This window comes from Mustelus asterias, chromosome 24 (assembly GCF_964213995.1).
Source record: "Mustelus asterias chromosome 24, sMusAst1.hap1.1, whole genome shotgun sequence".
Taxonomy (NCBI): domain Eukaryota; kingdom Metazoa; phylum Chordata; class Chondrichthyes; order Carcharhiniformes; family Triakidae; genus Mustelus; species Mustelus asterias.
The window spans coordinates 38,622,950-38,647,433 of record NC_135824.1 but is presented as its reverse complement, the minus strand read 5'-3'; the positions used below and the strand labels follow the sequence as shown (position 1 = coordinate 38,647,433).

Below are 24,484 nucleotides of genomic sequence, written 5' to 3'. Positions count from 1 at the left end.
GGCTGCCCGGCCCGTTCACATTTCCAGAATCTTCCATCTGATTTCCTCCGCAGGGCAGCAAGCAGGGGCGGGGCCAGGCGGTAGGGGGCGGGGCCGGGTGGCATTGGGGCGGGGCAGGGCAGCAAGCAGGGGCGGGGCCAGGCGGTAGGGGGCGGGGCCGGGTGGCGCGGGGCCGGGTGGCATGGGGCGGGGCCAAGCGGCTTTGGGGCGGGGCCGGGCGGCATTGGGGGCTCGCTGACAGGGGAGGGGCGATCCGGCAGGGGGCGGGGTTGTGATAGGGGCGGGGTTAGGTGACAGGGGGCGGGGCGATACCGCAGGTGCTGCCAAGCGCGCTCTGCCTCTCAGTCGGCGATGGGACAGAGCCTGGCGGCAGGGGGCGGGGCGATCTGGAAGGGGGTGGAGCCGGGCGCGGGGCCAGGTATGTGGGGGCGGGGCCAGCCCGCTCGTGCTGCCGGCTCGCGCTCTCTCCCTCAGTGGGAGCGGAGCCGGTGAAGCTGCTGCTCCCGCTTCAAGTGCCGACCATGTGCGGCCGCTCTCTGCCCTGCCTGGCGCTGGCCGCCTGCCTCCTGCTGCTGTCCGACTGCAACTCCGATCCAGGTACCTGCTGCCAGCCCGGCCTGGGGGTGGTGGGGGGGGGGGTTTCTCCCCCGGTCTCTGCTCCGCTAACCTGCCGCCTTTTCTCTCACTCTAGCGGCCGCCGAGCTGACCGTCCCCCAGAGGATCGGGAGCGGGGAAGGAACGGGAGGCCGTGACCGGGAGCAGCATCTCTACCTCCAGCTGCCGGCATTCGGCACCGAGCTGATCCTCTACCTGAGGCGGGAGCGGAGCTTCCTGTCGCCGGCTTTCACCGCCGAGGAGCGGGGAGAGGGAGCGGATAGCGTCCGGCCGCTTCCAACCCAACCGCTCTGCTTCTACACCGGCCACGTCCTCAAACACAACCGCTCATCCGCCTCTCTGAGTACCTGTAACGGACTGGTAATCAATAATCAATCTCTCATCAATAACTCTAGCTAAAGAGCAGGGGAGGGGGGCCACTCAGCCCATCAGCGCTGCTACTAGCTCCATGGGCTGAATGGCCAGTCAGGTGAACTTTTCAGCAAACCATTAGTTTTAAGTCCTCTCTCTAACGCTGGTTAGTTTGCCCCAAGATGACCCTTTACCCAGTCTGAACTTTCATTAAATCCCAGTGCAGCCAGAGGGAGGAGGATGAGCACTTTCAGTGACATTTAGTGTAGTGCTGGGGGCTAAACTCTGTAATAAACTGTCAGCCTGGTCAGCAATTAATAGTTGTTGTGGAGAAGGGGGAAAGGTGAAGAAGCAAATGCGATACCCACACTGTGACAGGACACTTCTCCCCAGGTCACTTTCTTAATGGTTTGAATTTGCAGCGAATATTGCCGTGTCTAAACCCAGACCAACTCTGCTGGAGTGCTCAGAAGTGACTGGGAGCAAATTAGGGACCTGGTAACAATTTACAAGCAGGAAACCCTGGCAGGATGACTTGGACTGAGGAGGAGGGTTGGACTGGATCTCTGACTGTGGCTGGGTCAGGTGTACAGGCGAGAGACTGAGATGTGGATTGGCAGCGGGAGCTTGGCTCTGAATCAGTAAGATGGAAAGCTGCAAGTAGATTGGAATCCAGGTTGGAATCAAGCCAGACAAGCAGGACGTGAGCTGCTTTCCCCTGACACCTCTCCTTTCTTTGGAAGGTAAACAAGGGGTAGTGCGACTGAGTGATGGCTTTAAGGTCCCTGTAAGACCTCCCGAGAAGTCTTCAAATCCAATCATTTTCTTAAATAATTGAAAATCCAAAGGGACTAAGATCAGAGCCAGAAGTGACTTCGATTGACTCCAGAGTAAGGATTAATTGGATGTTTATTATAGAAACATAGCTACTGGCAGTCAGTTTGAACTGGACCCTGCGCCCATTAACTCTGTAATTGATTTAACTTAGGCTAAATGTTCTGCATAATTAATTTCTTTTTAACCCAAGATTCTGGAGCATTTTTCTTATTAAAACTGTCCAACAATGGAAGGTACACAATATTGTCATAATATTGATTGATTGCATGTAGTTGGCCAAGTTAAATTTTATTTTCCTAGATTGAGTTTTTAAATTCATTTTAATTGTTTTAAAGGAGGATAATGCATTTTGAGAAGTTTGGAGGTAAACTACTGGAGTAATTTACTATAAACACTCAACATTTGAGGTTATGATACACGGAACTTAGAACAGAATCTGCAAGTACAAACTTTAACAACTGGTTAAAACATGTTACGAGGGACCCTTGGTAGTGGAATGACTGGTAATTATAGTCAGTTAATTAATGTCTTGCGACTTATTTTGCTGTTTGACACCACCTTCTCGGTGAAATGTCAGCTGTAACCAAATGTACACAGTCCCCTGTGCCCCAGGTTATGGATTCAAGTCCCAGTCTATGACTTGAGCACAAAATCTTGATGGACACCTTAGCACTGATAAAAGCAAATCACTGTAGATGCTGGAATCTGAAACCAAAAAAGAAAATGCTGGAGATTTTCCAGCATTTACTCTTTTGCCCTCAGTACTGATAGAGTGCTCCACTGTGGGAGGTGCTGTCTTTCCTATGAAATATTAAGCCACTGCCCCTGACTGCTCTGACCCCTGGGTATAAAATGTCCTATGGTATAATCTTGAATAAGAGTGGGAAGGGAGTTATCCCTGATGTCCAGGTCAATATTTACCCCACAATCAATCTATCCGTCACTAAAAGCAGATTATATACTCCTCGTGTGTGGGGGTGTATGTGGGAGTGTGTGGTTTGCTGTGTGCAAGTGGACTGCCACACTTCCTACATCACAACAATGCTTCAAAAAACGTACTTCATTGGCTGTAAAATGCTTTGGGATGTCCGATCGTCGAAGGTGCCAATCCCTTTTTTTGAAATGTGCTAGAATTCATTACATAAAGATGGTGCCAGGAAAATAGGCTTCACGTTCTTCAGAAGATTCTTCACTGAATTCCAAGTATTACCAGACCACACCATGTAGGAATATCTACTTTATATCTTAAATCCAGTTGATAAACAGATGTTTAGTGTGCAGATGGACCAGCTGTTTCCAGGAAGGGTAATTGAGGTCACAGCTCTCCTCCTGTTGGAAGTCTTTAATGCCAGATTGTAGCTTCACATTATGGGTTAAGAAAAAAGCACAAGAAGGAATTGTTTGCTTTGGTTCCCTTGAACTTAACCAGTGTTGGTACAAACTTTAACTGTTAAATGTCCAGTTTTAGTACATCAAATGCTCTTTGTCAGAAGAGAGATTAAGTACAGGGGGAAAAAGGTTTAATTTTGTGAGCTTGCGATTTATTAAAGTTAATTCTTTCATAACTAACATTTTTGCAACACTTTAAAAAAATTATGTGATTTCTTTAAAATATATTAAAACAATGATTTTCATGTGCAAAGCCACAGCAGCTATGAACTGAGAACATCTGTGCTTTCCTATACATGGGGTGCTTTAAGAGATTTTAAAGGGCTTTCTGAACATGATCAATAAATTAAAAAGTTATGACTTTGATTTTACTAGGTCCCACTATGGAGTGTGTTATTGCTATATTTTATGCTTGAGGAGCATTGCTTTAAGATGCAGGGCGGGATTTTCCGGCTGTGCTCGAGGTTGCTCGAAGTCAATGGGCCTTTGCATGGTCGTCCCCCCCCCCCCCCCCCCTGTCCGCAACCCCCCCCCCCCCCCCCCCCCCCCCGTCCGCAACCCCGTCCGTCCGTCCGCGACTCCTCCCCGTCCGCGACCCCCCCCCCCCCCCCCCCGGTCCGCAACCACCCCCCCCCTGTCCGCAAACCCCCCCCCCACCCCCCCCCTGTCCGCAAACCCCCCCCCTGTCCCCCATTATGATTCCCGGGCAGGACAGGAAAATTCTGCCCGCAGTGTTTTGTTACAAGCAGTCAGTTTGTCTGTTAGGAATGCAGCAAATGCTGGAAAGCAGGATAATTACTCATTTTAACTATGTTTAGTGTTTATTTAACAGAAGGCTTAATGAGCTTTTGTTTACCAAAGAAAAGGATCCTTGTTTTCTTGATTAAAGTGATGGAAGGTGAGTTAAGATATGGGGTCATATAGTCATGTGATACTAGAAATTAGAGGAACTAGGTTTGTAGCTGAGAAAACCAGTTTTGAGTTCAGGTGCTGGAGAGGGTTGTTTGAAGATAGCAGCCTACAAGCAGCTCTCTCTCTCTACAAAACCTCTCTGGAAGCTCCAAAGCTGTTAACCCAAGTCAAAACAACTATGCCTGGCTTTGCTAACTATTTTTAAAGTAGGGTTTAAATCTACAAGAGAAACATTGCTTAATTGGAACTGAATAGTGATAAGTCAGAAGTTTGAGTTTCTTTTCATGTTTAAAGATTGTCCAACACTTCAGTGTTAAACTGTTTCATGTTGTTGGAGTTGCAGTTAAACTGTGTTATGAATAAATCTTGTTTTGATTAAAAAATCCCTAATTTCAATGGAATTACTCCTGAGGCGAAGCATACTTTCCTCACATTTGTGCCAAAATAGAAAAATTGTTGGGGTCTAGTCTGGCATCATAATATACCTTGGGGTTTCTGATCTGGCACCCTTAAAGGAATATTTGAGGTCAAAGCCTTATGGAAATAGAAGCCCAATTTTCCTCCTTTGTTTTTGCACATAATTAATCTCACACAGCAATTTATGATTTATCCCAGAGGGTCAGTCAGCCCCATCCTCTGTGACAGGTGCTTTTAGACAGAGACACAATAGCACCTTTTAAAAAGTCATTCATAGGAGAATTGTCCGATTAAAGTTTTACAAGCCTCATAGAACAGGTCACAACTTGATCCGAGAGATGTTAAGTGCTATCTTGAAGGAAGAAGTTTTAAACTATAATGCTTCCATAGCAGTTGGCTATTGAGTTCTTGCTTTGGAGTGAATGAGGCAATTGTTGTAATCATGTACAGAAACACTTCTCCAAATATCAAGACCCTCCACGCCATTATTTCTATGCTCTTTCAACCTATGGCTCACATCTGTGGGGGAAGTAGTGAGATGATGATTGGCTTGATACTTGTCAATGATTGGTTAAAATATAAGATGAGTAAATATAAGGCACTCAATAAATGAAAACTGCTTTGATTTTTTTTTTCCAGTTTGGATATATCCAGATTGGGGATGATCTGTTATCAATAGAACCTGTAAATAAATTGAATTCGTCATTCAGTGGAGAAGTTCACCATATCTACAAGCACAGACGATCCCTCTTATCGGAGAAGAAACACTTACCCCGTGACTTCTACAATGTGATCAAAGGTAATCTACTTTGGGTCAAAAGAAGGTGTGTGTGTATTTGAATAACTGGGCTATGAACCTTAATTTTCCACATTGAGAGCAGTGTGAGGAACTGTGGTCAGTGAGGTGAGCAAAACATTGATGGATATTATTTGTATGGACTCAGAAGGCATTTGATAAAGCCCTTAGCTTGAGAACTGAAATTGTAGCTCATGGAATTGAAAGTGCATTATTGGCCTGGTTAGGGAATAGGCTGGATGACAGGAAACAGCTTGGGTATAATGGGTGGGTATACTGATTGGCTGGATGTGATTAATGGTGCCCTATGAGGATTGGTGTAGAGGAGTCAACTATTATGATTTAGCCACTGGGATAGAATGACACACAGGCAACATTGTAAGTAGTGTTGCGGTCTCCTCTACATTGGGGAGACTAAACACAGACTGGGTGACTGCTTTGCGGAACACCTTTGTTCAGCCCACAAGCATAAATCGGAGTATCGAGTATAAAAGTTGGAGTGTTATGGTAAGGTTCTATAAGGCATTGGTGAGGCCGAATTTGGAGTATTGTGTACAGTTTTGGTCACCTAGTTACAGGAAGGATGTAAATAAGATTGAAAGAGTGCAGAGAAGGTTCACAAGGATGTTGCCGGGACTTGAGAAGCTGAGTTACAGAGAGAGATTGAATAGGTTGGGACTTTATTCCCTGGAGCGTAGAAGATTGAGGGGAGATTTGATAGAGGTGTATAAGATTTTGATGGGTATAGATAGAGTGAATGCAAGCAGGCTTTTTCCGCTGAGGCTAGGGGAGAAAAAAACCAGAGGGCATGGGTTAAGGGTGAAAGGAGAAAAGTTTAAAGGGAATATTAGGGGGGGCTTCTTCACGCAGAGAGTGGTGGGAGTGTGGAATGAGCTGCCGGATAAAGTGGTAAATGTGGGGTCACTTTTAACATTTAAGAAAAACTTGGACGGGTTCATGGATGAGAGGGGTGTGGAGGGATATGGTCCAAGTGCAGGTCAGTGGGACTAGGCATAAAATGGTTCGGCACAGACAAGAAGGGCCAAAAGGCCTGTTTCTGAGCTGTAATTTTCTATGGTTCTATGACCCCATCCTTCCTAGTGCTTGTCATTTTAACTCAACATCTTGCTCTCATGCCCACATGTCCACCCTTGTCCTGCTGCAATGCTCCAATGAAGCCCAACACAAATTCGATAAGACACGTACCGGCCCACAGGACTCAATATTCAGTTCAACAACTATATGCTGTGACCTTTCTCCTCCATCATAATCCCTTTTGTATTTCGAGCATTTTTTTATCCCAATGTAAAAAACCCTCATTCCCATCTGTGACTTGTCTTCAGGTTTTGCTATATCTTTGTAGCAATCTCTTCTAGCTCCCACTAATCACTCACTTTCTGCTCTGTTCCAGCTGCTCCATTCCCTCTTGAACAGTATAAAATCCAACACGTTTCTCCCTCTTCAGCTCTGAAGAAGTCACGTGGACTTGAAACGTTAACTGTTTCTCTCCCTACAGATGCTGTCAGACCTGCTGAGTTTTTCCAGCATCCTGTTTTTGTTTGTGCGTCCACAGTATTTTGTTATTTTGTTGTAAGTAGTGTTGATGGAAGCACAACATTACAAAGCGATACTGATTGATTGAGGTGGATGCATAAAATGTGGCAAAAAGATTTCAATGTATGCAAGTGTGAAGTTGTTCACTTCGAAACTTAAAAAATATAAACAAGGCATCTCTATATGTTAGTCAGAAACTGTGGAGGCCCAAGTGATGGGAGAGGGGTGATGTCCATATACATGATCATTAAAATGTCGAGGTAAGATGCAGCAAATAATTAAAAGGGCTAATGGAATGCTGACCTTTATATCTGGAGGATATAAGAGGGTAGAACCGGCGCAATCACACTTGGAGCACGTTTTGGGAATCACACATTGGCCTGGGAGGATGTAGCTTTACCAGAATGAAAGCCAGGCTCCCAATGGTTAAATTAGGAGGTGCGATCAAAGTTTTTAAGATTTTCAGGGCATTAGATACAAGGAAACTATTTCTGGTATGGACTAGGAGCCATAGTTTTAAAATTTGGACAAGATTTTTCAGGAGTAAAATGAGGAAATGCTTCCGTGCACAACAAAACAGTACAAGTTTGGAAGTTTCCTCCTTGGATAGAAATTGTGCTAGATTAATTGTTAATTTTAAATCGGAGATTTAGATTTTTGTTAATCCAAGGTATGACGGGGTATGGGACAATGCTGGGTGAAAGGAGAGAGGTTACAGATCAGTCATGATCTCATTGAATTGGCAAAATGGGCATGCGGAGCTAATTAGTCAACTACCATTCCAGTGTTCCAAGCACCATTTTCTGATTCGGAAATTATAGAATTCGTTTCCTGGGAAACATGTGAGTGGTGGAGGAGGTTACTCTTCAGAGTTCATGGATTGGAATTTTCCTAATTATTTGCCCTGGCATGTACATTTATTGTCTCTGATGAGCAAAACTGTTGCCATTTCCTGATGCTTGCCATGTGTGCCGGGAATTCTGAAGCAGAAAATCCATTTTATCTAAAAGTGCTGCTGATTTATCATTTTCCTTGAATATAAAGCTGTTTGATATTCTACACTTTTATGATTAAAAACAAGATGGGCAATGGATTTCTGTATCCAGATTATTTCCTGATGGTTAGAAAGATTAAGGCATAATTTAGATTTTTGCTTGTCGTGGCTTGCTCTAATGTAGCAGGATCATTTGGACCTCTGGATTGGGGGTGGGGGAGTGGTGGTGGCAGACTCTGCCCTTTTGAGTGCCGTAATCAGGGTTGCGTACCATGGTCAACAGTGGCGGAAGAGCCAGAACCTCAAGGGACAATGGCTATTTACAGATGGAGGATCCCGGACTTTCCTTTAAGCTCACAAGAGGAAGGCAATGGGAAACTCTCTCTCATTCTTTTCTTGAGTTGTTCATTGAAATTGAGAATGGGAGGCTGTTTTGAACAGTGAAAAGGAGAGCTCAGTGTGGAGACATGAGCAGAGGGAGCTGTCTTTATCATTACTTGCTTTGTTATATTGGGTGACATGATACAGATTTGATGGGCAAAGGGACCTGAGGTCTAAGTGCACAAATTGTTGGAGGTGGCAGAGTGGTTGTGAAAATGGTTAATGAGGCATACAGGATCCTGGGAGGCATAGAGCACAAAAGCAAGCAAGTTATGGTGAACATTTATAAACACTGGTTTGACCTCAATATTGCATTTAATTTTAGGCACTGCACAGCACTACATTTTAGGAAGGATGTGAAGGCACTAGAGAGGGTGCAGAAAAGGTTTGAGCATGGTTTCAGGGGTGAGGGACTTCAGTGTGTGGACAGATTGGAGGAACTGGGGCTTTTCTCCAGAGAAGGTTGATAGGAGATGTGATTTTGAACACCTTTATCAAAAGGGGTCTGGACTGAATTGAAGAATGAAATTGTTCTTATTGGCAGGTGAATTGCAATCCAAAAGGCATTGATTTAAGGTGATTAGCAACAGAAAAGGGGAGATCAAGATCAATCATAGAATCCTACAGTGCAGAAAGAGGCCATTCGGCCCATCGAGTCTGCACCAACCACAATCCCACCCAGGCCCTATCCACATATCCCTACATATTCACCCACTAACCCCTCTAACCGATGCATCCTGGGACACTAAGGGGCAATTTAGAATGGCCAATCAACCTAGCCCGCACATCTTTGGACTTATCAAGCTTATAAAGCAACTTATCAAGCTTATAAAGCAACAAATGTTTAGAATCTAGAACGTACTGTGAAGTATGGTGGACACAGTAAGAGGTCTCACAACACCAGGTTAAAGTCCAACAGGTTTATTTGGTAGCACAAGCCACTAACTAGTGGCTTGTGCTACCACATCTCCAAGTATGGTGGAGGCAGATTCAATTGTGACTTTCAAAAGACAATTGAATAATTAGCTGAAGAGAGCAGATTTGCAGGGCTATGATGAAAAGGTGGAAGCCAGGGGTACCTTGGGCAGTAGCACCTGTCTCTGAGTTAGAAAACTCTGGGTTGTGTTTCGCTGCATGGCTTGTTCGCCACAGGAGAATCCAGCAATGGGTTCTGGCAAACCAGCACGTCAGTGCCAGGTCCCAGCCACTTATAACATTTTTAACAGGGTTAGACCGGGTAGAGTCAGAAAGAATGTTCCCAATGGTGGGGAAGTCCAAAACTAGGGGTCATAGTTTGAGGGTAAGGGGTAAACCTTTTAGGACTGAGGTGAGGAGAAATTTCTTCACCCAGAGGGTGGTGAATGTGTGGAATTCACTACCACAGAATGTAGAAGAGGCCAAAATGTTGTCTGATTTCAAGAAGAAATTAGATATCGCTCTTGGGGCTAAATGGATCAAGAGATATGGGGGGTAAGGAGGGATCAGGATATTGAATTTGATGATCAGCCATGACCAAAATGAATGGCAGAGCAGGTTCGAAGGGCCAAATGGCTTAATCATGCTTCTAGTTTATTTGTTTATATTTATTGGTATTTACCAATCGTGCCCCATATATTCTTCACCTGGAGGGTGCGGTGTTTGCTGTGTAAAATTTTCCACAGTGGCAGTCAACATTGTTTAATCTTCCAGTGGGATGAGTTCCATGTGGATTGTACATTGGGATAAATTTAACTGTTTAGTTTTCTTGCAGAGTGTGCGATGAGGGTAAACATCAGGAATCCTGGTGTGAAGGTCAGTCTGCAGCTGCACGATTTACCATTCTGTAAAGGGTGCTAATTCACATCAGATCTACTGATTTTCAGGCCTGAGCACTGCACTCCTGAAACCAAAGCACATACAAAAAACTCAGATGAGCACTTTTTTATTGCCAGAAAATGAAAACTTTTCACAAGACTCAACCTTCATTCAAAAAAAAACTTAAGTACATCACACACAACAAATGCATAATTGAGTGTAGTGTTTGATGCAGTTGTTTCCACCATGGTGCTCCATCTAACTCGACTGTATGTTTTTGAGGTTCCAACTTGACCTAAGTGTGAATTTGCTATTCTGGTGGTTCATTGGCTTCACTTAGTGTGGGATACTCTTGTGTAAATTTCTGTACCTATCTATCTTTGTTTTTATGAAGACAAGGGTGATAGCTGTGTGAAATGGAGCATTCTGCTCGCTTTGCACCTGTGTGATGGGTTCCATTCCCAATCCAGGTATTTCCTTTATCTTATTGACAGCATGGTGTTAAATCACAGCCTCTAAATTAAAACCCCCCAAACGGGCAGTCACTTCCTATCCTTTCACATGTTGAGTGGTGACTATGTCAGAAAAACATATCAGCAGGTGGAAACCATATGGTCCTTTGAGCCTTCTCATTAGGATCATTGATCTTCAAGCACCCTCACTTTCTTGCCTGATTCCCATATCCAATCGATCAGGATTAAATTGTGGCAGTTGACACTCGAAGGATGAAGAAACAACCTTTGTGAACATAGGAGTAATGAGGAGTTTCAGCTCATCAGTCTAATTGGCGTTAAAATGGGAATGGATTATGTAATTTACGAATTCACTTCAGTGTGATGTGGTGCATTTTAGTAGGAAGAACAAAGGGAACAAAAGGCACATGCTGCTTGGCTAATGGGACTTTAAATGGAGTAAATGAGCCAAAGAATAAAGAGGTTCAGGTACACAAATGGCTGGAAGCAGTGAGGCAGGTTAATAAGGTTACTTTTAAAAGAAAGCCAAGTACAAGGATTCATTTCTGAATAGATACAATTCTGTGTTGCATAAAGTTAAATTTCACGGGATCCAGGGTGAGGTAGCTAAATGGATACAAAATTGGCTTCTTGACAGAAGCCAGAGGGTGGTTGTAGAGAGTTGTTTTTCAAACTGGAGGCCTGTGACTAGCGGTGTGCCTCAGGGATCAGTGCTGGGCCCACTGTTAAACATAGAACATAGAAAAGTACAGCACAGAACAGGCCCTTCGGCCCACGATGTTGTGCCGAGCTTTGTCTGAAACACAGATCAAGCTCTTTCCTCCCTATCATCCCGAAGTACTCCATGTGCCTATCCAATAGCTTCTTAAATGTTCCTAAAGTTTCTGACTCCACTATCCCTGCAGGCAGTCCATTCCACACCCCAACCACTCTGAGTAAAAAACCTACCTCGGACATCCTTCCTATATCTCCCACCATGAACCCTATAGTTATGCCCCCTAGTTACCGCTCCATTCACCCGAGGAAATAGTCTTTGAACGTTCACTCTATCTATCCCCCTCATCATCTTATAAACCTCTATCAAGTCTCCTCTCAACCTCCTCCGCTCCAAAGAGAAAAGCCCAAGTTCCCTCAACCTTTCCTCATAAGATCTACCCTCCAAACCAGGCAGCATCCTGGTAAATCTCCTTTGCACTCTTTCCAGTGTCTCCACATCCTTGTAGTGAGGTGACCAGAACTGCACACAATATTCCAAATGTGGTCTCACCAAGGTCCTGTACAATTGCAGCATAACCCCACGGCTCTTAAACTCAAACCCCCTGTTAATGAACGCCAACACACTATAGGCCTTCTTCACGGCTCTATCCACTTGAGTGGCAACCTTCAGAGATCTATGGATATGAACCCCAAGATCTCTCTGTTCCTCCACATTCTTCAGAACCCTACCTTTGACCCTGTAATCCACATTTAAATTTGTCCTACCAAAATGAATCACCTCACGTTTATCAGGGTTAAACTCCATTTGCCATTTTTCAGCCCAGCTCTACATCCTATCTATATCTCTTTGCAGCCTACAACAGCCCTCCACCTCATCCACTACTCCACCAATCTTGGTGTCATCAGCAAATTTACTGATCCACCCTTCAGCCCCCTCCTCCAAGTCATTTATAAAAATTACAAATAGCAGAGGACCAAGCACTGATCCCTGTGGCACTCCTCTGGTAACCGGTTTCCAGTCCGAATATTTTCCATCCACCACCACCCTCTGTCTTCTGTTAGATAGCCAGTTACCTATCCAATCGGCCAAACTTCCCTCTATCCCACACATCCTTACTTTCTTCATAAGCCGACCGTGGGGGACTTTATCAAACGCCTTACTAAAATCCATGTATATGACATCAACTGCACTACCTTCATCTACACACTTAGTTACCTCCTCAAAAAATTCTATCAAATTTGTGAGGCAAGACTTGCCCTTCACAAATCCGTGCTGACTATCCCGGATTAAGCACGGATTTGTGAAGGGCAAGTCTTGTCTCACAAATTTGATAGAATTTTTTGGTCATTATATTTGTCATTTATATTAGTGATTTGGATGAGAATATAGGGGGCATGGTTAGTAAGTTTGCAGATGACACCAAGATTGGTGGCGTGGTGGACAGTGAGGAAGGTTATCTCCAATTGCAGCGGGATCTTGATCAATTGGGCCAGTGGGCTGACGAATGGCAGATGGAGTTTAATTTAGACAAATGTGAGGTAATGCATTTTGGTAGATTGAACCAAGGCAGGACTTACTCAGTTAATGGTCGGGCGTTGGGGAGAGTTACAGAACAAAGAGATCTAGGGGTACATATTCATAGCTCCTTGAAAGTGGAGTCACAGGTGGACAGAGTGGTGAAGAAGGCATTCGGCATGCTTGGTTTCATTGGCCAGAACACTGAAGACAGGAGTTGGACGCCTTGTTGAAGTTGTACAAGACATTGGTAAGGCCACACTTGGAATACTGTGTGCAATTCTGGTCACCCTATTATAGAAAGGATATTATTAAACTAGAAAGAGTGCAGAAAAGATTTACTAGGATGCTACCGGGACTTGATGGATTGAGTTATAAGGAAACTAGAAAGAGTGCAGAAAAGATTTACTAGGATGCTACCGGGACTTGATGGATTGAGTTATAAGGAGAGGCTGAATAGACTGGGACTTTTTTCTCGAGCGTAGGAGGCTGAGGGGTGATCTTATAGAGGTCTATAAAATAATGAGGGGCATAGACAAGGTAGATAGTCAATATCTTTTCCCAAAGGAAGGGAGCCTAAAACTACAGGGCATAGGTTTAAGGTGAGAGGGGAGAGATACAAAAGTGTCCAGAGGGGCAATTGTTTCACACAGAGGGTGGTGAGTGTCTGGAACAAGCTGCCAGAGGTAGTAGTAGAGGCGGATACAATTTTATCTTTTAAAAAGCATTTGGATAGTTACATGGGTACGATGGGTATAGAGGGATATGGGCCAAATGCGGGCAATTGGGATTAGTTTAGGGTTTTTATTTAAAAAAAAGGGCGGCATGGACAAGTTGGGCCGAAGGGTCTGTTTCCATGCTGTAAACCTCTATGACAATTGGAAAGCTGGGAAGTCATATTTAAGCTCGTGTAGAACTATTAGCTGGATTACACTTGGAAGGACTGAGCCCAATTCTGGTCGTCTTATTGTAAAACCAATATAGAGGCATGGGAGAAAATGCAAAAAAGATTTAGGATTTGATTCATTGTCACATGTATTAGCATACAGTGAAAAGTATTGTTTCTTGCATGCTAAACAGACGAAACATACCATACCATAGGGAAAGAAAGGAGAGGGTGCAGAATGTAGTGTTACAACCATAGCTAGGGTGTAGAGCATTGCTAAAGAGAGTTTAAAAGAGTTAGAATAGTTTTAGAAGAATAGAACGAGAATAAAAGAGAATGAGAAGGTATGCTGGGCATAGCTTCCAAGAAGTCGCCACATTCTGGCGCCATCTTGAGTTAGACGATAACTGAATTTCTACAGCTCAGGAAAGGTGAAATAGGCTTCTTTGCAATAAGAAAGGGAAGGCTGAGGAATGATCTTCAAGATAATTCAAGGTTTAATAAGGTGGGTTTCTTTTTTTATTCAGGGGATGTGAGCATTGCTGGCTAAGTCAGCATTTATTGCCCATCCCTAATTGCCCTTGAGAAGGTGGTGATGAGCTGCCTTCTTGAACCGCTGCTGTCCATGTGGCGTAGGTGCCCTCAGTGCTATTAAGGAGTGAGTCCTGGGATTTTGACCCAGCAACAGTGAAGGACAGGGAAGTGGGTCCTTCAGGAAAGGCAGGGGAGTGGGTTGGTGTTGGAGTGGATCGTTGAGGAAAGGCAGGGGAGCAGATTAGTGTTGGTGTGGGTCCTTGAGGAAAGGTGCAGAGGGGCGGATTTGTGTGGGTCCTTGAGCAAAGGCAGGGGAGCAGGTTGGTGTGGGTCCTTGAGCAAAGGAATCTGACAAAGGACCTTGAGCAAAGGAATCAAATTCCCAACTGACGAAGGAGCAGCGCTCCGAAAGCTAATGGTATTTGCTACCAAATAAACCTGTTGGACTTTAACCTGGTGTTAAAACTCTTACTCTCCTTGAGCAAAGGCAGGGGAGTGGGTTGGTGTGGGTCCTTGAGGAAAGGCGGGAGTGGGTTGGTGTGTGTCCTTGAGGAAACCATGATGTGGAGATGCCGGCTTTGGACTGGGGTGGGCACAGTAAGAAGTCTCACAATGCCGGGTTAATGTCCAACAGGTTTATTTAGCAGCACGAGCTTTCGGAGTGTCGTTCCTCCTTCAGGTGAGTGAGGAGTTGTGTTCACAAACAGGGCATATACAGACACAAACTCAATTTACAAAATAATGGTTGGAATGTGAGTCTTTACAGGTAATCAAGTCTTAAAGGTACAGACAATGAGTGGAGAGAGGGCCAAGCGCAGGTTAAAGAGATGTGTATTGTCTCCAGCCAGGACAGTTAATGAGATTTTGCAAGCCCAGGCAAGTCGTGGGGGTTATAGATAGTGTGACATGAACCCAAGATCCTGGTTGAGGCTGTCCTCGTGTGCAGAACTTGACTGATACTGATGGCTGTAGATGCATTCTTGGGCTCGGGCATCAGTTGTCCCTGTAAGTAGTTTGGTGTTTCTTCTATGGGATGGATGAGGTGTGTTCACTGTTGTATCTCTCCATCACAGTGCAACCTGGGGGTGGGATGCTTACACCTGTTCAACTTGAACTAAATATGTGTTTTGTACCTGTTTACTTCAACCTCTCTGAAGACAGACTGAGCAAATACTCAGGCTAATATGAATCTGTGCACTGCTTTCTTTCAGAGCAAGTTGATCAGAGATCAGGTCTTGTGCTCTAACACATGTATTTCAAGCAGTGCAACTGATCTTTGCACAGTGGTGCAGAATAAAGATTATGCCATACTTCCCCATGAGTGGATCATTTGACTTGACTTCAACAAAATCATTTCTGCCTGCATTCTCCCACGCTATTATTCCATTCTCCAGGCTGTTTCTCTCCTTATATCTCTTGTTTTCTCTCTGGCTGTTCACAACACAATAGGGAATCTGTTAGTCCTCCTGCTTAGTGCCTGGGGCCAGTAACGCACTAACTGTGTGTATCATTGATACCAGAGATGGCTAACTAGTTGTCTAATACATTTGATGTCTTGCTATAAAACAGCAAAGTGATGGAAAGTGTCATTGACAGTGCTACCAAGTGACACTTAATAACCCGTTCACTTTGGGTTTGGGTTCCACCAGGTCCACTTGGCTCTGAACTTCATTGCAACCTTTGTCCCCAGGTGGACTAAAGAGTTCAATTTGTTAGGTTTGAGTCACTGCCCTCGACATCAAGGCAGCTTTCGACCACGTGTGGCATCAAGGTGCTCTAGCAAAACTGGAACCCATGGGAATTGCACAGATTGCGGTGGGAGCTCTCCACTGTTTGGAGTCGTATCTACTACAAAGATCGTTGTGGAAGGTCAATCGTCTCGGCTCCAGGATATCACTGCAGGAGTTCCTCAGGGTAGTGTCCTGGGCTCAGCTATCCTCAGCTGCTTCATCAATGACCTCCCCCTCATCGTAAAGTCACACGTGGGGATATTTGCTGATGGTTGTTGTTCAGCATCATTCTCTACTCCTCAATGTCAATGTGCAGCTACAGCTATACCTGGACAATTTTCAGGCTTGGGCTGACATGTAGAAGTGCTAGGCAGTGACCATCTCCAATGTGAGAGAATCTAACCATCCCTAGCTGATGTTCAATGGTATTACCATCAGTGAATCCCACAGTATCAATATCCTGACTGGGGTTGCTATTTACCAGAAACTGAACTGGACCGTCCATGGTGTGGCTACAAGAGAAGGTAAGAGGCTGGAAACTCTGAGGAAAGGAGATCCTTCTGACTCCCCAAAGTGTTTGCACCATCTAGAAGACAAGTCGGAAGTGTGATGAAATACTCTCTTATTTGCCTGGATGAGTGCAATTTCAACAAAACATGAGAAGCTCAACATAAAGCAGCTCAGTTGGTCGAGACACCAACTACCAGTTTGAACATTTACTCCCTCCATCACAGTAGCAGCAGTGTGTATTTATAAAATGCACTACATCAACTCACCAAAGTTCCTTTGACAACCTTCCCAATCTCTAACCTCTATCACCTGGAAGCTCAAGGGCTGCAGATGAATGGGGACACCGATACCTAAAGGTCCACCTCAAACCCCATACTATCCTGACTTAGAACAATATTGTGTTCCTTCACTGTCGCTTGGTCAAAATCCAGGAGTTCTCTCCTTAGCAGCACTCTTGTTTCTCCAACAGATGTACTGCAGTGGTTCAAGAAGATGGCTCACCACTACCTTCTTGAGGGGCAACATATGTTGGCTTAGCCAGCGATGTCCACATTCCACTAAAGAATCAAAGATTAGTTCCAAGATGCTTCACAGGAGCAATTATTGGACAAAATTTGATATTTAAAAAGATACAGATGTTGAAGACTTGCAGGGCTGGAGGTGGGGAGAGGTGAGACCGTGGAAGAGATTTAAAAACAAGGATGAGAACTGGAATGTTTAGATTAGGAACCAATTGGTGCAAGTTAGATTAACTCAAGTTTAAGAAAGTGGGAGGTTGACCAGGTGAACGTTGGAGTAGTTGCAACTAGGTAACACAGACATGACAGCAGCAGACATGGTGACGTAGGGGTGGAGCAGGGTATTAAGTATGTGGGAATAGGTAGTCTTGATGGGGAAATTGTGCCGAGATGCTCATCCGGGGCCAAATGGAATGCCAAGGTAGTGAAATGTCTTCTTCAGTCTCAATACCAAGGAGAGGGATGAAGTTAGTAATCAGGGAACTCCACATGTGGTAGTGATGGTGGCTTCAATCTTCCAGTATTTAATTTGAGACAACTTCTGCTCCTCCGGCACTGGATGTCCGACAAGCAAGGTGACAAATCATGGTGCAGGTGGGTCAAGGATAGTGGTGGTAAGGTAGAATTGGGTGATGTGAGCACATTGATGCTGATGTTTTTTTTACTGTGATTATGGCACAGGAGGTGTCTTGATTGTCCAAAATGGCTCTCCATAGAGCAATCCATTCAGTTGCATTTTCCCCATTCTATTCCCATAGCCCTGCTAGTTTGTTTCCCTCAAGTGCCCAGTCTATATTTCTATGGGATATGGGGGGGAAGGGGGATCAGGATATTGAATGGAGATACAAAGTCGTTAAATATTTTAATCTGCCTCTGCACCTCTAAACACATCACCCTCTTTTATCCTAATAGGCTCCATTCTGCCTCTTTCCGCCTGTTTGCTATTATTTGCCAGTGAAGATTTTTTGTTCCCTTCTATGTTAACTACCATTTAAATCTCATTTTCTCTTTGCCAGTCTTATTTGCTTCTTTCCCCCAGCATGGGAGTGGTAAGTGACTCAAGTTGCTGATGTGCCTTGAGAAACTGAAGAAGCCCTGACGTGTGGATATGTTGCGCACTTACTGGGAGTGACCCTGCATCGACTGCTGTACTTGCCCACGATAGTGGGATGTGAGTGTCAGAACCACAGAGACTTGGGCATTTTGTCCCATGACTTACATGGATTGAGCTTTTCCTCACAGTTGTAAAGCTGCCTGAGGAGCACAGCTCAAAGTAAATAAGCTGGTGTGTCAAAGCATTCCAGCACAGTGCCATCCTGCTCAGCTTCACCCATCACAGCTTGGCACTGCCCCCCACACCCAGGGCAGCATCTGAGCATTGGGTGTCTGAGGGAGTGGTGAGTGTTTTTGGTGAGTTTTTAAAATTCATTCATGGGACATGGGCGTTGCTGACTGACCAGCATTTATTGCCCATCCCTAGTTGCCCTTGAGAAGATGGTGGTGATCTGCCCTCTTGCAACGCTGCAGTCTGCATGCTGTGGGTTGACAAACAATACTGGGTCATGAGTGGGTGGAGTGAGCATTGGTTGGAGTGGTGGGTGCATGGTGGTGAGCATTGTCCTGTAGCATCGACAGTAAGAGAACCAGGAATAGCAAAATCATGGGAACCCCATCACTTCTGAGTTCCTTTGAACTCCACCTTGACTTGGCCACATATCATGGTTCATGCATTACTGCCAGAGTCAGAATCATAGAATCCCTACGGTGCAGAAGGAGGCCATTCAGCTCATTAAGTCTGCATTGACTTTCTGGTAGAGCAATTTACCCAGGCTCCTCATCCTATCCCCATAATCCTATGGTTAATCTATCTAACCTACATCTCTTGAGACATGAAGGGACAATTTAGCATGGCCAACCCACCCAACCTGTACATCTTTGGACTGTGGAAGGAAACCAGAGCACTTGGAGGAAACCCACACAAACATGGAGAGAAAGTGCAAACTCCACACAGTCAGACTGCCAAAGCTGGAATTAAACTTGGGTTTCTGGTGTTGTGAGACAGCGGTGCTAACCACTGTGCCACCGAATCCTGGCACTTTAAACTTTGTAGGATTGTGGGAGCATCTTCACCGCTGCAGTTGCACCACTGCCTCCCTGGGGCAGGTGAGGAATCTGATTTCAGCAGGACAACAACTTAGTATTTTAAAAAATCTGGTAGCTAACAAAGATTGAAGAATACATAAAAAGACAAAATAAGAAAATTGTCTCCATCACAGTATGCGCATTGGTCTGACAGTTGGGGATGGGGAAGTGGAAGTCAGTGTTCGTTCCTTTCTCTTTCTCTTTATGCTGAATTAATGTCTTCCTTCTGTGCTCCCCCAAGCGCCTGCCAATACGCTATCACCTGCAGGAAGAACGTGGAGTGATTTTAATTCCTAGTCTGAGCTGTGCCCGTGGCACTTTTGTGGAAAGTCTGGTTCTATGCAGCAAAGTCGAATCACTGTGGGCTGCGTCAATGTGTGGCCAGCAGGATGGTTCAAATTGCCAAACAAAAACAGAAAATGCTGGAAAATCTCAGCAGGTCTGACAACATCTGTGGAGAGAGAATAGAGCCAATGTTTCGTGTCTGGATGACTCTGTCAGAGTTCAAATTGCTGTTGGACATTTTTATATTTGCATGCAAATTGTTCTACGAGCCTGATCTTCTGATAAATCTTCCTTCACTTGTTCAGGGGTAGGTCAAAACAAGCAACTTTGATTGAGATAAAACTTTGGTTGGGTTGGCCAGGACGGGCCTTCTGGCTGTGGATGTAGTTCTATTGCAGCCCTGCAGCAAGGCAGTGAGCTACTGAGCCGTTTTAACTGTGCTGTGGTAAAGATTGTGGGTTAGGTTGATTGGCCATGCTCAATTGCCCCTTTGTGTCAGGGGGAATAGCAGGGTCAATACGTGAGATTAAAGGAATAGGGGCTGCATGGGATTGTTCTTGGTGCAGGCTCGATGGGCTGAATGGCCTCTTTCTGCAATGTAGAGATTCTATGACACGGCTGATGGGAAATGCTGAATTATTCCAAATCCCAGAAGAGAAACTTGAAACAACTGCCTCAGCTTTATTTTTGTAATTTGGTATAATGTGAGGAAAGGTTTGAAATCCAGAGAATGATATCCCAGATATTTTGTGGTGATTTTAAATAAAATTTTTAGTAGCAAATAAAATAAACAGCAATAAAGTAAATTAGAATTGCACTTAAACTAGAACAATAGCTATAAGCATCACCAACTTCAACAGTTCCAAACAATCTACACTTGGCTACCTTCAGAGCTAACTCTCCCCAAATGTTCCACAACACCTTATAGATTTTAAAATCTACAAAAATCCACTAATAGTTACCACACTGGGCAGTTCTACCTTTAGTGGTTGCTTCCGAGGTAACACTGGCAGCTTGTTTTTCGAGAGACTTTCTCCACAGGTACTACTTGTTGGAAGTTATGTAGCTGTTCCTGCCATTGCCTGAGATCTAAAGACAGCACCTCAGCAAAGGTTTAATCATCTCCTTAAATACAGTTTTCCCCTTTGATCTTCCCTTATCTGACCTAACCTCTTCAGACTTATTTGGAGGGTAAAAGTGAAGTATACTCTGTATGGAAGAGATTAATTTAATTTGGTGTCCGGTTCGGAACCACATCGTGGGCCAAAGGGCCTGTTCCTGTGCTGTACTGTTCTATCTTCTATGTTCTATCATGGATATCTCAGACTATAGTTCAGTGTAGCAGGCGCTGAAAAGAGTACTCACTGACTCCACATCCATGTATTTGTAGGTTGCGGTTGCATGAGCCTCTGTGCAGTCACTAAATCTACCTCATTGTTCTCATGTTTGCATTGCAATGCTATTGTAACAAACTGGTGTGAGATCTGTTCCATTTTTACTTGGGTTTTATTTTAATGATGTAAGACTGACTGTTACCTGAGCCTGGGCGGCAGGAGGACAATGTTGGGTTTCTGAGGGAATGCTCTCCCACATGTGGTTAGGAAATCTTTGTGCTTGGGGAGGGTAGGGGTGGCCCAAGATTATGACACTCCTTCTGACCACCTGTTAGATATCCTGAATTAGTTTTTGGACTAGATTAGAAAACTTAGAGGGACGTGGTACTTATTCTCTTACATTTTTGCCTTTTGGTTCACTGTAGAGCCTGCTTTAGTAATATATGCAAGGAAGTATTCTCGTAAAGTTTGACCCGTTTGCACACCAAAGATTGACATAGTGAGATGTAGAGTGGGGAACAGAGAAGCAGCTCGCATGCGAGTGAACACACACCACGAATAAACTTACAAACCTTTAACAAAGGTTAAATGTTATACCTGAACACACACCTAATAGCAAGATCACAGAAGAGGCTGTTTTCCTTCTCTCTAATGGCTTACAGAAACCATTCTCTAAATGGTTTTACTCCATTTATGCTGTTGCTGGCTGCATTAACATTATAGGTCTTGGCATTTATGACCTTTCTCACAGTTTCAATTTCTGTTTGCATATCTTGCGATCTCCAGTTGTATCAAAACACATTAGTGTTTTAGGGTTAGCAGCACGTGAGACATGTGACCAAAAGAATGATACTGAGACTTCAGCTTAGGGACGGTGAATGTAAATGTGAACATGTGCAAGTAAGGCTAGAAACAGGTTCGCTTAATCTTTGTGCAGACATTCGAATCGGTGCTTTTTCAGTCTACAAAACACAATGTAGATTAATCGGTTTCATCAAATGAATTAACTTTACTATCTCATAATTCTAAACCCTTAAGTGTCTCACTTCAAAGGAATTTAATATTTTGTATAATCAAAAAGAGCAATTGGCTGAAATGACCACCCTTTTTGATCAATTTACAAGCAGTTTCATTCATAGAATCCCTACAGTGCAGAAGGAGGCCATTCAGATCATCGAGCCTGCCCTGACAACAATCCCACCCAGGCCCTATCCCCGTAACCCCACATATTAACTTTGCCAGTTCCCCTGACACTAAGGGGCAATTTAGCATGGCCAACCCACCTAACCTGCACATCTTTGGAGTGTAGGAGGACACATAGGCACATTAAGCACATAATAAAAGAGATCAGAAAATAGCACCATTTTCATTTGTTATCAAATAAGTCATTTTTAAAACACTTGTGTTATAACAGATGGTAGCTGTAAAATTGCTGAAGATATTTTTAGTCTAGCTTCTGGCTATATCCATGTTGCTTTACAGAACAGTTGGTTATATATTAATAACTATATGTTTATAAAAGTACTTCTCATGTAAGTTAATGAGTGTGTTATCTAAGTTTATTTAAGAACATAAGAAATAGGAGCAGGAGTAGGCCATCTCGCCCCTCGAGCCTGCCCCCGCCATTCAATAAGATCATGGCTGATCTGAAGTGGATCAGTTCCACTTACCCGCCTGATCCCTATAACCCCTAATTCCCTTACCAATCAGGAATCCATCTATCCGTGATTTAAACATATTCAATGAGTTATCTCCACCACTTCACTTCCACTCCACCTCCTTACTTTACTTCAGAAATATTCACTGCTGAAATAAATAGAGTAAAGCCAAGGAATGTGGGTCAACAGGCAGTTAGCTGACCGATGAGAGGGTAGTCATGATGTGGAAATGCCGGCGTTGGACTGGGGCAAACACAGTAAGGAGTCTAACAACACCAGGTTAGACCTGTTGGACTTTAACCTGGTGTTGTTAGACTCCTTACGATGAGAAGGTGGCCAGGCCTATCCACTCTGTTCAAGTTCAATATCTATTTGGTAGGCTGAAGGTGATTGAAATATTTCTCACTGACAGTTCTGCCTCTCAAACCTGAGAAAATAGAGCTTTTTCCTATGTGAAGCTATTTGAAGACAGGTTGGCTCAGGATGGACATGGTTCAAATTAAGCAGCACATGCAGCTGTTTATTTGCTTTTGTTCTGAAGTCATCAATAGGAGTAATTGTTCAAGAGCAGAGGTCAAGTTTCCAGGGTGATCCCAAATGTGAGAAGCAGGTTAATCTAACTCTGCTAACTCAGCAGAAAATGCAAGGATCCACCTCGTAAACATAGAACCACCTTTTGCAACTGTAAGAAATACGCTTTTGGTTCACTACCTGCATTTTAGTAACCTGAGAGATTGGGTGGGCCAATGTCTTATCATAGAAATCATAGAAACCCTACAGTGCAGAAGGAGGCCATTCGGCCCATCGAGTCTGCACCGACCACAATCCCACCCAGGCCCTACCCCTACGTATTTACCCGCTAATCCCACTAACCTACGCATCACAGGACTCTAAGGGGCAATTTTTAACCTGGCCAATCAACCTAACCCGCACATCTTTGGACTGTGGGAGGAAACCGGAGCACCCGGAGGAAACCCACGCAGACACGAGGAGAATGTGCAAACTCCACACAGACAGTGACCCGAGCCGGGAATCGAACCCAGGACCCTGGAGCTGTGAAGCAGCAGTGCTAACCACTGTGCTACCGTGCCGCCCTATATAAAATGTTTCTGGAGTGTAAACATAGGTTAGTTGACAGCCCTATTTACAGTTCGAGCAGGACTATGGGCCTTTTCCATCTGCTGTTTCTCCTGTCGCTAGTATCCATAGAATTCCTACAGTGCAAAAGGAGACCATTTGACCCAGAGAGTCTGCACTGACACTCCCAAAATAGCATCTTACCCAGAACCCTCTGCCCTATCCCCATTTACCATGGCTAATCCAGCTAACCTGCACATCTTTGGATGTCTTTTGGAAGTGTTGTGTGGATCTCTGAGCCAGTACAATTCAACACGTTGGGTAAGTGTAAAGTTCTATGTGAACCCCAGGGGAGGGTCATAGGTTCACGGGGATGGTCTTTGCTGAAATACCTGATGAAAATCTAAAACCAGAGCAGACCGATAACTGGCTGTTTTGGGTAAATAACCTGGAAAACCTATTTGGAAAAGTGAGCTCGTTATAATCATTTTAGCACAAAAGATCATTTCTGCTTTTACTGTTTGTCAATGGCTGTAACAATGGAGAAATCACATCAACTTGTTTCGTAATATTTAATTACCAAGAGTATTAACCTACTTTTCCTCCAGTATCACCTTTTGTTTAATGCACAATGATAGAAAATTAATCTGACAATTTGAATTCTGCAGTCGTGCCATCAACACTCACCTGAAGTGTGTTTCATTAAAAGGAGAATTGGAATCAATGCAGTCAGCTAAGTGGAGGATTAAATCCTTTCAATAGATTCTGTGTTGCCCTGGGCCTGAATTTTATGTTCTGGGTGCACTCAAAGCTTCTCCGCTCCTGCCAAGATCATGTTGTTAATGTGATATTATGCTTGGTGGCCACTGAACGGCCATCCGGCATGAAACACGCTCCGTGAAAGGCTGAGTGCTGTCGGGGAGGAAGTGAGGAGGACGGCCACCAAGAAAAAGGAGCGCGTAAGCTGGTGGTTCCAATGTGGTGCTCCCTCGGGGACAGCCGCTGTCTGAGGGAGCTACTGACCCAGGAAATAGCAGAAATACTACCATGATTGTCTGGGCAGC

General features: G+C 44.4%; 1 protein-coding gene across 2 annotated transcripts in view; it reads left to right on the top strand.

Annotated features, from left to right (window-relative positions):
• The first annotated feature begins 465 nt into the window (after nucleotides 1-465).
• adamts17 (ADAM metallopeptidase with thrombospondin type 1 motif, 17) overlaps nucleotides 466-24,484 on the top strand; it is a 524,080-nt gene continuing 500,061 nt past the window's right edge. For both annotated transcript variants that reach the window (XM_078241579.1, XM_078241578.1), the window contains exons 1-3: nucleotides 466-597; nucleotides 692-975; nucleotides 5,161-5,320. In XM_078241579.1, coding sequence (XP_078097705.1) covers nucleotides 522-597; nucleotides 692-975; nucleotides 5,161-5,320 — 520 coding nt within the window. In that variant the 5' untranslated portion in view covers nucleotides 466-521. The remainder of the gene's footprint in view (nucleotides 598-691; nucleotides 976-5,160; nucleotides 5,321-24,484) is intronic.